This window comes from Plecotus auritus (assembly GCF_963455305.1).
Source record: "Plecotus auritus genome assembly, chromosome: 1".
NCBI classification, from domain to species: Eukaryota; Metazoa; Chordata; class Mammalia; order Chiroptera; family Vespertilionidae; genus Plecotus; species Plecotus auritus.
In genome coordinates, this window is record NC_137770.1 from 125,327,694 (window position 1) to 125,340,753 (window position 13,060).

The following is a 13,060-nucleotide window of genomic DNA, read 5'->3' on the forward strand; positions in this document are numbered from 1 at the left end:
AAAGAACTATCTTAGAAAGCAAATACATGAGAAGTGTCAAGGTTATTCTGTACCTGAAAAACTCTATGAGGTCAGAAACTATCTTCTTTAACATACTTGTACTTTGTATAGAACTTTTCATATTGAACAAGTTTTCAGGGTCAATACTTTTCCCCTTTTGAGGGTGTGTGTGTGTGTGTGTGTGTGTGTGTGTGTGTACGTGTGTGTTTCTTTAAACCAAATTATTTTTAACAATTTATCCAACCATTTACCTATCCATTCATCCAGCCATCTATCCATTTATCTACACTTAAGATGTTTAAGTGCCCAATATTTAACAGATCCCAATTGGATAGTAGATAAGAAGAAATAATATAGACAAGCCATTGCCTTTGAAGACCTTCCAGTCTGCTGTGCGATGGGGAGCAACCATTATTTTAAAATGAGTCATGTAAAGTGTGATTTAGGGTTCTTGAGATATCCTGCTAAATATATTTAATTATTTTGCCTGCCTGAATGCCTGAAATCTCCAATAACAAAAACTCTCTCCTCGGTTAAAATATGGTTTTCAGAAGGCCATTGTTACAAAGGCGCTTTGGCACTTACTCGATATCATTGAAGAATACCTATTTCAACTATCCACCCAATACTTGGTTATACTTTACAATTTCCTACAACATTCATGAAAAAAAGTTCAGTATATCATGAAGTTGACTGTGTTTTTTCAGCCTTTAATCATATTAACGATGGAATGTTTTTCACATGCAGAGACTTTAAAGTTTTATGCATTCAAATCTATCACTCTTATCTTTTACTAGAGGCCTGGTGCATGAATTTGTGCACACGTGGGGTCCAGCCACCCACCCCAATGGGGCCCAATCGGGGCCAGGCCAGCGGTGGGGAGGAGCCACGGGAGGTTGGCTGGCAGCCCCACCCCTGATGGGTTGGGGGGGCCCTGGTTGGGGCCCGATTGGGCCAGTTGGCCAGCCACCACAGTGCTCATCATAGCAACCAGTTATTCCAGTCATTCCATCGTTCTGGTCGCTTGGCTTTTATAAATATAGATAGTTTTTGCTTTTGGTGTTTTGCTTTGAAGGGTATCACCCATTTCATGAGTATAAATATTCACATTTTATCTTTAGAATACACACCTTGCTGATTTAAAAATAATACTGCCTTTCAAAAACAATGTTTTTGCTCTTGATTCTACTTTTTTAATATTAATATTAAGCTCCTTGCTTTCTTTTAAAAAAATTGTTGCTTAAATTTGCCTAGTGTTTGTGTTATCTATTGTGTATAGTATAGACTGAATGTTTGTGTTCCCAAAAATTCTTTGTTGAAACTTATTCCCCAATGTGATGGGCCTTTGGAAGATGATTAGGTCACAAAGGTGAAGTCCTCTTGAATGGGATTAGATACCCCAGACTGGAGCTCCCTTGCCCCTTCCAACATGTGGGGACATATGGAGAAGACAACTTTACATGAAAGCAGGCCTTTACCAGACACCAAATCTGTAGGCACCTGGACCTTGGACTTCTTAATCTCTAGTCTATAGTATTTTTGTTATAGCAGCCTGGAAGTACCAGTGTATACCAAACTACTCAAAAACTTAGTGGTGTGAAATAACAGCCATCTTATTATATCTTATTATTGAGAGGGTCAGAAATTTGGGCAAAGATCTGCTGGACAATTCTACTGCAGGTGATACCAGTGGTATTCAGTTGCTTGCTAGTCTAATCTTTTAATTCACATGTCTGGTCCTTGACAGACCTGGCTGTAAAACTGCACTCACTCAGGCCCATCTCCCTCTCCATATAACTCAAGTCATCTCTGTGGCAAGTTGTGAGACTTCTTACATAGAAACTCAGGCTTCAAGAGACCAAGTTGGAAGCTACTAGTCCTCTTAAAGACTAGAGGAAGAAACAGCATAGCATCACTTCTGTCTGCTGTACTCTATTAATCAAAGCAGTCATAGGCTAGTCTTATCCCCCACCACATATATAATTTAATACTTTGTTTTGTTTTACTTTTGTGAGATGTCATATATGTAAAATACATAAATGTAATGTAAAGTTTAAAAAACTTATTTGAACAACCTTGACTGCTAGGAATTTTTTCTTTGTATTAATACTTTATTCATTTTCCTGAAATCTCCTCTCATTAGTACTAGCTTTAACCCTTGGGGTTACAAATAAATGATTTGATATCATTTCTACCCACCAGCACTTCAAACATTTCTCACATTATATGGTTTCAATTTCTTTTTACCTTTCTGTTTGTCAAGTTTATACATCTTCCTCGGAAAGTATGGTCCCCAATACAGAACATAGTATTCTACCTCTGGTTTACCATCTAAGCATAGAACTGGAATATCATCTCTCATTATAGATCTCAAACTTCTATTGATAAGGTCAAATAGTGTTATTTGCTTACTGCTGTGCTTATAAGAGCTTAAAATAACCAATATAGATCAATGCATAGGGCTCAACATATGTTATTGAATAAATAAATGCATGAATAAACAAGCCTTGTAAAAATCTGCCATACTGGACTATGGTGGAGTAGAGAACTCCTAGGCTCTATCACTCTCAGGAAGCAAAAAATAAGCTGGCAAAAACTGTCAGAATCAACTTTTTAAAAAAGTCTAGAATCTAATAAAAAACTTACAATGACCAGGGAAATATTTAATGAAGGGGAAAAAACTGTATAATTGAAGTACCAGAGCTCTGTGGCATCATAATCTTCCCTATGACCATTCCCCACTCCTCAGTTCCACAGTGGTCTGAAGACAGCAGCTCACATTCCTGCAATATGCTGGCAGCAGAAGAAGGAATACAAACGTAATTCTCAAAGAACTGTGGTTATGAGTTTTGACCTGTGTGGTAGCTTCATAATAAATCAGATCAAAACTTTGTTTTTATTGCATAGGACATATTTTTGGACATGAAGTGGCTTCATGAGCAGCATTTTTTGAAAGCATGTAAAGACAAATGTATTAGCTGCTGCCACCTGGGGCAAGACATGATAGTCAAGGCAAGAATTCAACCAAAAAGGCTGGGAAAGAAGAAGCCAGGAAAGGAATTACTTGGGGAGATAAAGATTATGAAAAGTTCTGGCATATTCCAGTGAATCTAGAAGCTCACACACGATTAGGTCAGAACACAGTCTTAGAAAAGACCAGAAAAGCCCCTAAGTTCTCACATCTGGCTGACCTTAAGGGTTTGAGCAAGAAGAAAGTGAAGGCTAGAGGAGTGTTATAACTGCCACACTAATGTTGAAGAAGTACTCCAATCTGTAAACTGAGGGAGAGTTCTTTTGTTTGTTTCGTTGGTTGGTTGGTTGGTTGTGTGAACCCTGAGAAAGATGACACCTACTAAGAAGGGTCTCTGGTGGCTAACTGAGCTAAGATTTTTATTATTACTAGAGGCCTGGTGCACAGATTTGTGCACTGGTGGAGGGCGTGGCCTGTGAGAATCTGCCCCTTGTGGGAGCACCGCTCATCCTGGTCAACCGAGTGGTTGTGGACCCACCCTCTGAGCAGCTGCTGAATGAGGAAATTAGTCTGAGCTGATATTTCAGGGTAATATCTTGGGTAAAGGAATGTTCTGTGTCCTGGAGGAACTGGCAGAGACCTTTGCACCCCAAAGCCATTTGGTGAATATCCTTGATGTGTGATGCCAGGTTGGTGACACCATCGGGGATGTTCAGGGCAGCTGTGCTCCAGGATCCTCAGCCATCAGGACAGCCTCCCCAGGGGGTCCACAGTCATATCCCCTCTTGCCATCCATCTATGCCAGCTCCATACACTCTTTCTAGAACACACCTTAGAGGGCCTGCATCAGCTGGTGGGGTCAGGCCAGAGTCTGGATTGTCTCAGGTATTTGATAGGTGCAGAGATTCGGTCTCACCCTAGGCCTGTGGGAGCAGCTGCTCATCCCAGTCAGCCGAGCAGCGCTTCCACTGCGGGAGCACACTGACCACCAGGGGGCTGCTCCTGCATTGAGCGTCTGCCCCCTGGTGGTCAGTGTGCATCATAGCGACTGGTAGACCTGTTGTTCTGGTCATTCTGCCATTTGGTTGCTGGGTTTTTATATATATAGATTTTTTTTTTATCCTCACCTGAGGATATTTTCCCATTGATTTTTACAGAGAGTAGAAGAGAGAGGGAATGATCTATATGAGAGAAACACATTGATTGGTTGCCTCCTGCACATGCCCCTGGACCAGGGCCCAGCCTGGGCTGAACCTGCAACTGAGGTACGTGTCCTTGACAGAAATTAAACCCAGGACTCATCAGTCTGCGGGCCAATGCTCTATCCACTGAGTCACGCCAGCTAGGGCTGGGCTAAAATTTTTAAAAGGAAATAGAGCATTTCTAAGTAGGGACCTCCCACACAAACTGCACTTCCTGGAGGAGCCTGCACTGAACTGCCTGCCTGCACTTTGTTTCTGCCATCTGAGCCAGCCCTTACAGAGGAGTTCCTGGAATCTATTTCAACCAATAGGACTGAGGGTTTCCCCATCCAATCTGGTTGGTTCAGCTCTGCCCAACCAGAGTGGCTCTATTCTGACCGATCAGGACAGTAACTTTTGGACCAACCAAACATTGAGAATTTTGAGTTTTCATTTACATGAGGACAGACCAATCAAGGACCAGGAGTGGGGACTTCTGTCCATATAAACCAGTCCCCCTGGCTCTGGGAATGCACTTTCCCTTTCCATAAAAGACTGAAGACTGTGTCTCCCTGGATGAGCTAAAACACCAAAGATATCTTGCCAGAGCCACCAGCATGGAGCAAAGCAGAGCAGACCTTAGAGGAGCCAGAAGAGGGTCTGTCCCCAGGGCTGCCTCACAGCCATGCTGTTGTCTTAGCCTTGCTGTATCACAATTGAACTGTTTTGTACTGAATAAAGTTTCCTTCTTCACTGCACCCCAATTTGGGGATTCCTGTTGGTGTTGAATTGGTGCCAATGACCATCAGTTGACAGTTGGTTGGTTGGTTCTAGCATCTGAGGAGATCTCTGTTAAACCGTTAGATTAAAACGGTCCATATTAATCTAATGGAACAGAGACTTCAGTGGCCACAAACAATAAAGACTTAATATTAGTTCAAAAGAGGAGGATCTTGGGATGATGGTAGGGTAGAAAGCACCAGGAACCTAGCTCTCTACCTAGACAATTACACTGGTAGAATCTGTCTGATGTAACTGTTTTGGAATTCTGGAGTCTTGTAAGCTTGCAACTTCCAGGAAAAGGGTTGGATGGTAAATTGTGGTTAGTTTTTCTAATTTTCAGGTCTTAGCACAGTAGCATCTACCCATCCCCAACTCCTAGGTATATGTAGCAGCCAGATGTGGACCTGTTTCTGGAGCAGCTTGCACACGGTTTTTGGGAGCCAGACTGGGCAAAAAAGGACCCTCTTTTCCAAATTGCTGCTTCTGGTCAAAGAGGTGCAAAGAGGCAGGTGGCCATTGTTGTTGCACCTCCTACCACTGTTTGAAACCCCTGTCCCTTCTGGTTGAAGCAACTTATAGGGTTAGATTTAAAAGGGCTGGCATCCTTTTTTCCCCTCCCTACATTTTTTTTCTTTCCCCCTTTTGGGAGCCAGAAATTAAAGACTAGGACATTCAAAGCAACTTCATATAAGGGAAAAATTAGAAATTTCTGATTCAAATATCTTTTCTTTCTTTCTTTTTTTTTTTAAGATACGTTTTTATTGATTCAGAGAGAGGAAGGGAGAGATAGAAACATCAGTGATGAGAGAGAATCATCAATTGGCTACCTCCTGTACACCCCCCACTGGGGATCGAGCCTGCAACCTGGGCATGTGCCCTGACCAGGAATTGAACCATGACCTCCTGGTTCATAGGTCAACACTCAACCACTGAGCCACACTGGCAGAGCATACAGTCCTTATTTCTGTAGCTGGTCATGTGGTTGTAGCTGGTAGTTATAACTACCTTCCTCCACAACCCATTCCATATTCCATTTGCCTTCAGGAAACACTTCAGCTACTCAAGTTTCTTTAACTAGTGGAGTTATCCAAACCTTCATTCCTGAATGATCTGAGCCATTAGTATTCCTGTCTGGTTGGAGCGGTAGTTTTTAATTGACTTTAATCTCAGGGTGTGGTAATGCTAAGAAATGCCCTAAGAGATTTACTATATTCCAGATATGCTCTTCCTTACCTCCACTGTGGAGTAGCAGTCAAATTTCTCCTTGGTAATAAGGACCAATCCCCCCACAGTAACTCCCTTCTTTGCCGGTTAATTCATAGTCATGAGGAGCCCAGAGTGACTACGCAGCAGTCTAAACTTCTAGTTCAGTTAAATTGTGTCCCCTAGTGGAAACATTCCTTCCTTTATAACTAAGACTTGTAGGCCAGCAGATTATAAGACTGGGAGACACAGGGAGCAAAATTTTTGCAAGTGAGTCACTAGGGGTAATAGTAAATGGTGCCACTCTCATTTTCATCCATATTAATGATTTCTGGACTCAATAATATTGGCTATGGGAGAAAAGGCAGCATATAGTGGATGCTGATTCAGAGCACATACAGCCTCCTGGAGAGACCTTTGCTTCAGTCCTGCAAAGTATTGCCACCTACCTGATGCTGTCACTGAGTCTTTAAAAGGCCATTTCAACATTATATAAAGGTAGCTGCTTCGGGATAGTGGGAGAAATGGTAAAAACAGTGAATTCCATGATCCTATGCTCATTGTTGCACTTCATTAGCTGTGAAGTGAGTTTCTTGATCAGAAGTAATGCTGTGTGGTATACCAGGATGATGAAAAAGGCATTCTGTAAGTCTATGGATGGGAGTTTCAGCAGGGAAAGCAAATCTGCTTCTATAGTAAATGTCTATTCCAGTAAGAACAAAACCCTGCCCCTTCCATGATGGAAGTGGTCCCGTGTAATCAACCTGCCACCAGGTAGCTGGCTGATCACTCTGGGGGAATGTGCCATAGACTCAGCGCTGGTCTCTGCTGTTGGCAGTTTGGGCACTCAGCACAGCTGCTCCCAGGTTTGCCTTGGTGAATGGGAGTCCATGTTGCTGAGCCCATGCATAACTTCCATCCTGCCACTATGGCCACTATATTCACGGTCCCATTGAACGATGATCCAGGTGGCTGAGGAAGGAGGCTGGCTGGTATCCACAGAACAGGTTTGTCATCCTATCAACTTGATTATTAAAATCCTCCTCTATTTGGTGAGTATTCACATGGAATGCAAATATATTCACTTTTTTTTTTTCCCCATTCAGAGAGGTCTATACACATACCTGTCCCCCAGACTTCATCATCACTAAATTTCAAATCATGTTCCTTCAAAGTCCCTGGCCACCCAGTCACAGCCCATAAATTGGTATACACCGGTAATCACATTTCTCCTTCCAAGAAAAATGAACAGCCAGGTGCATTGCTGGAAATTCTGCCCACTGGGAGGATATTTCTCTTCACCACAGTCTTTCAAGAATGTCCCAGAAAGGGGCAGTAGTGCTGCAGCTGTTCATTTTCAGGTGATGCCCACATATCATACAGAACTATCTATGCATCAATCAGTCCTAAGTCTTCTCTTCCTGTCAGCTGATCATAGGAAACTCCCCATGAGAACAGGGTTGCTCTACCTTGGAGAGCAGGGCCCATCAAAATAGGAACTCCTTCTTGCGGGCTGGTTCGCCTTGATTGTTGAGGATAATTATAAGGCCAATGAAACAGTTTGACTTCTTACATTTCAGCACGTACAAGGAACCTAAAGTAAAGGAGACAGAACCCTACGGCCCGGCCCCTCTGGGGAAATCAGGATTCCTCCCTCATAAACTGTTACCACCAGCAGGGGTCACTATGGAGGCTGGTTTGCGTTCCGAATACAAGGGGCAAGGTAACCGGATTAATCCGTAAACCTTCCAGGAAGGAATGTAGTTTTAATGGAACAGTTGGTATCTCTTTCTGGTACAAAATAAAATTGTTCTGGTACACACAAAAAAGCGAGTTGACGGGGACTTGATAAACGAATTCTTCCGGAAAGCGACAGAAACGCGTTTAAGTAATATTGGGTCTTCTGCGCGGCCGTAGATCTCCGCCAAGTGCGCCTGCGTGGAAGAGTAGCGGCGTCGGGTCAGGCAATCAGTGGTGAAAGCTGCGGTAGCGACCCTCTAACCTCGCCATGAAGACCCGCTTTAGCACCGTTGACCTCCGTGCGGTACTCGCGGAGCTGAATGCCAGGTAACGTACGACAGGTGACGGGACTAGTGTGGGGAGTGCAGGAGGCAGAGGGGCCCCACGGTTTAAAACAAGACCAGCCCGAGGTTTCCCCTTTCTCCCCCCGGGCTATTCTGTGGACCTGGCTAGGCCTGGGTGTGCGAGCGCTTGCCCTCTCCCCGGGCCCGCAGGGTACCTGGGGATCCCAGCGCCCGCGTGCCCCACTCTCTGCCCTCGCGGGTGGCTTGGCTCGCTGGTCTGGTGTCCGGCTATGGCGGGGCTCTCGCTTCGTCGGCCTCAGTCGTCTAGGTTTGACAGCGAACATTTAGTAAAACACGTAGACGCCAGGTGGACGCCAAGACGCCAAAGTCCTTTGCTTCAGAGTTTTCCAGACTGGAGGCCTGTTTTCTTTGACACTCCTCGCCCCAGAGGGAGCCTCGCCGTCAGCTGGAGGTGACAGATCTGGATTCTAGTCTGGTTTTTTATTACTCAGCTGTGTAAGCTTTGTCATAGGGCCTTGTTCGCCCCCCCCCCCCCCCTTTATTTTCCTCTTGCAGTAAATTAAGTGGACTAGACTGCCTTTCCTGAAAAACATTGGGTCATTTCAAAGTCACAAAGCATGGTGTTCTCAGGGCTGATGGACCCCTTTTGTTCTTAAACAGTTACACTTAAGTTTTGAACTGAAAGCATGATCGCCTTCAGACTTTGCTCCTTAGTTGACTCTGTATCTTTAGAGTCCAGGATCCTGAAGTCCCCCTCTTTCGTAGGCTCTGCTTCTGCCTGCAGCATTAAATTGTGTGAAGGTTTATGTTTCAGATGGTAGTGTGATTTGTTACATGTTTCCTTTCTCTTTGCAGCTTGCTAGGAATGCGAGTAAACAATGTTTATGATGTGGATAATAAGACATATCTTATTCGTCTTCAAAAGTAAGGCTTGTTTTATCTTTTGTAATTAAATGAGAGATTTTTTTTAACCTACACTTTTAGTCTGTTTCACTGAGTTAGCATTGGCAAATGCCCTAAAGAAAAAAACTGACTTTTTTCTTCTACAGACCAGACTTTAAAGCAACACTTTTACTTGAATCTGGCATACGAATTCACACAACAGAATTTGAGTGGCCTAAGAATATGATGCCGTCTAGTTTTGCCATGAAGGTAAATTTTAACTTATACTTGAAAGTAAATTTTAAGGCCCTGAGGTTGGTCACTAGCAGTTGAAGTTTTAAAGTAGAGATAAAATAAAGATAAGAGTAGTTGATGGATACTGGAATGAATAAAGTGGATATCTATTGACTTCTCCTTATTACCCTTCACACCCAATTGTGCTCCAAATCTTTCTGTTCCCACAGTCAGTATTCAAGGTCAAGCTTTTTATGACGTTCAACCTTGTCGTCCCTTAGCTATAAATCCACTTCGTATATCAAAACAATTCTGTATTAGACCAACATTAAATTTTTCTAAAGCATCATTTTCATTAGTTATCTCACGTTTTAGGATTCCCTAATTTTTGAATATCCCATATCCTAGCATTCTTGGCTTTCCATGATCTGTTCCTCACCTTCCCCACCCCTCCTTTTCCTAGTCTTATCTTCCATAGCTCACTTTTGAGCTATCAATCTGTATTTTGTTGGAATACTCAGTGACATTAGTATGTTAACAATTATTATATCTTTTTACTTTTTACTTCTCTCCTTTCCTTTGTACTATCAAATCTGAGATTCTGCATTGTGGACATGCTACTCATTTGCTAATTGACATAAAGATATACTGAAAGTTCATGTGCTACAGAGGAAAGGCGTTGGAGTCAGATATACCTAACTTTGAATTAATGGTTTTGCCACTCATTTTATAATTTGGAAAAGTTATTTAACCTCCTGGAACTTAGTTTCTTTGAATGTGAAATATGGATAATACCTCCCTCATGGGGTTATTGGTGAGGATTAATTAAAGTAACATGTAAAGCATCTAACACAATGCCTGACACATATTAGGCATCCATATGTATTAATTTCCTTCTTCCTCTCCTCCTCACTTTCCTTCAGAAATTTATTTGTTTTGGCATTGTGTTATTTCATTAGAGGCTTTACAGAGAAGAGCCTTATCCCAGCAACTTAGAATCTGTTTTGGATTGCAAGTTAGGTAAGTGCTTCCCAGATCACAAGGGCTGTCATAAAAGTATCAAATTCTTAAAAGTTTATTTAATAGTAACCCAAAATGGTTCTTCTGGAGATTATTCTTACTAATAATGCCACTTTATGTTTGTGTAGCACTTTTAAAAGTAGATGGGTAATGCATATTTCATTTAAGTTAACAACTCAGTGGATATGAAGAACATTTAGTTTTGCAGATGATGTAATAAGCAATAGGATATGATTGTGTAAACATTCCCAAATTAGGCTATAGCAGTGGTCGGCAAACTCATTAGTCAACAGAGCCAAATATCAACAGTACAACGATTGAAATTTCTTTTGAGAGCCAAATTTTTTAAACTTCTTCTAACGCCACTTCTTCAAAATAGACTCGCCCAGGCTGTGGTATTTTGTGGAAGAGCCACACTCAAGGGGCCAAAGAACCGCATGTGGCTCACGAGCCACAGTTTGCTGACCACTGGGCTATAGTATCAATGGGACTTCAAACACTTTAAAGAAACTTAGAATTTTTGAGTTAGGTGTACATGTCAAGCTAAATGTATAGAAAGATCCCCTCTAATGGAACAGACAATGTTAAGCACTTTATAAATAACTTAAAGAGCTGTTACTGTTGTATGATACAGGCAGGGCCATGTCCAGTATGTGGTAAATCACAGTATTTGTCTCTAGTTCTCACATTTGGGGATGCCAGCTATAGCTCAGTGGGTGAAAGGTTGTTTTCACCACGCTGCTAATGAAATAAGCAAACAAAACAGGATTTATATATGTACTCTACGTCCACACATACTCATGATAAATAATCTTCCCTTTTTCACCATTCCATGGTGCCAATTTTTGTTCCTCATAAGGATGCCTTTTATGTTCATTTTAACTCTACTTTTTTTTTTTAATTTAATCCTTACCTGAGGATATTTTTCCCATTGATCTTTAGAGAGAGAGTGGGATACGCGCGCGCGCGCACACACACACACACACACAGATATACACTGAGTAGCCAGATTACTATGATCTCTGAACGCATAATAATCTGGCCACTCAGTATATATATATATATATTAGAGGCCCAGTGCATGAATTCGTGCATGGGTGGGATCCGGCCAGCCTGGCCAGGCGGAGGGGACATGGGCAGTTGGCCTGCCTGCCTGCTGGTCGAACTCCTGGTAGAGGGGACAATTTGCATATTAGCCTTTTATTATATAGGATATACAGTGAGTGGCCAGATTATTATGTGTTCAGAGATCATAATAATCTGGCCACTCAGTGTATATGTGTATATATATAGAGAGAGAGACAGAGACAGAGACAGAGAGGGGAGGGAGAGAGACAGAGAAACATTGATATGAGAAAGACACATCAACTGGTTGCCTCCTGCACCTACCTCGACCAGGGCCGGGCATCAGACCTGCAACTGAGGTACAGGCCCTTGACTGGGAATTGAATCCGAGACCCTCAGGGTGAGGGCCGACACACTAACCTCTGAGCAAAACCAGCCAGGGCTAACTCTCCATTTCTTTCTTTTTTTTTTTTTTTAAAATATATTTTATTGATTTTTTACAGAGAGGAAGGGAGAGGGAGAGAGAGTCAGAAACATCGATGAGAGAGAGACATCGATCAGCTGCCTCCTGCACACCCCCCACTGGGGATGTGCCCGCAACCAAGGTACATGCCCTTGACCGGAATCGAACCCGGGACCCTTCAGTCCGCAGGCCGACGCTCTATCCACTGAGCCAAACCGGTTTCGGCAACTCTCCATTTCTTGAATAAGAAGATTACTCGGGGACTCTAGAAGACTTGATTGTGATTTTCCCCTGGGGATTTAAAGATAGCCCTTATATGTAGGTCATTGTTTAAATAAAAATCCATATAGGCTACTCTTAAATCAGAACGGTTGAATTTAAGAGGGGGAAGTTGTTTATTCTGTGAAGTTGGAAAATTCTTATATCCGCCTGAATATATAAGTACATAAAATGAAAATTTTAGTCAACTTGAACGATAAGGTCTGGAGGAGACTATTCTTAGTTGTAAAAGAGTAGACATTCATTCTAAGAATGACTCTATATTTCTTTTTTTTTTAAAGGTGGTTTTAGATTAATTTCTGTAAAATTTATGTTGAATCTGAGTGTTGGAGAAAAGAAAGCATTCTTTCTTACTGGTCTACACTAAAGGATCTTTCAAATTCAAAATTTAGATACAGCTGTAAGACTTTTTTTTAGAGGCTACAGAGTAGTCTTGTTTCTGTTCCATGTCATCTATGATAATAAAAGCGTAATTTGTAAATTGGCCGAATGGCCAAACAGCGGAACGACTGTCCGGACAACCTTCTGGACGTTGCCGTGGCTGCAAAGGCCTACTCTTGCACAGATTTCATGCATTGGGCCTCTAGTACCTAAATATTTGTACTGAAGAATGGTACAAATAATCTAAAATAAAAAGTATTTACCAAGTAATTTGTATTTGGGTTTAACATGCTAATTTTATTCTAATTGCTAATAAGAACAATAACTTTATGACTAGGGATGTGAGGAATGAGATTTGATAATGAACAGGAGTTATTATATTTGGATTTCAGCTAGGTTGATCAAAAGCGTGGAGATAGTACCAGAAAATTCTAATTATTTGGGTTATATCAATAAAGTTTGTGGCAATAGAGGGTAATTGGATATAAGTTGGAGGACTAATTTCCACAATACCAATAAGCTTATGGTTTAGAATTTGTATTTGAAATGGAAG

The 13,060-nt window shown here is 42.0% G+C and overlaps 1 protein-coding gene across 5 annotated transcripts in view; it reads left to right on the top strand.

The window, feature by feature from the left end:
* The first annotated feature begins 7,847 nt into the window (after positions 1-7,847).
* NEMF (nuclear export mediator factor) overlaps positions 7,848-13,060 on the top strand; it is a 76,848-nt gene continuing 71,635 nt past the window's right edge. For 2 of the 5 annotated variants that reach the window (XM_080656586.1, XM_080656587.1), the window contains exons 1-3: positions 7,848-8,205; positions 9,039-9,107; positions 9,233-9,335. In XM_080656586.1, coding sequence (XP_080512712.1) covers positions 8,147-8,205; positions 9,039-9,107; positions 9,233-9,335 — 231 coding nt within the window. In that variant the 5' untranslated portion in view covers positions 7,848-8,146. The remainder of the gene's footprint in view (positions 8,206-9,038; positions 9,108-9,232; positions 9,336-13,060) is intronic. The other 3 variants (XM_080656589.1, XM_080656590.1, XM_080656588.1) reach the window with 2 other exon arrangements.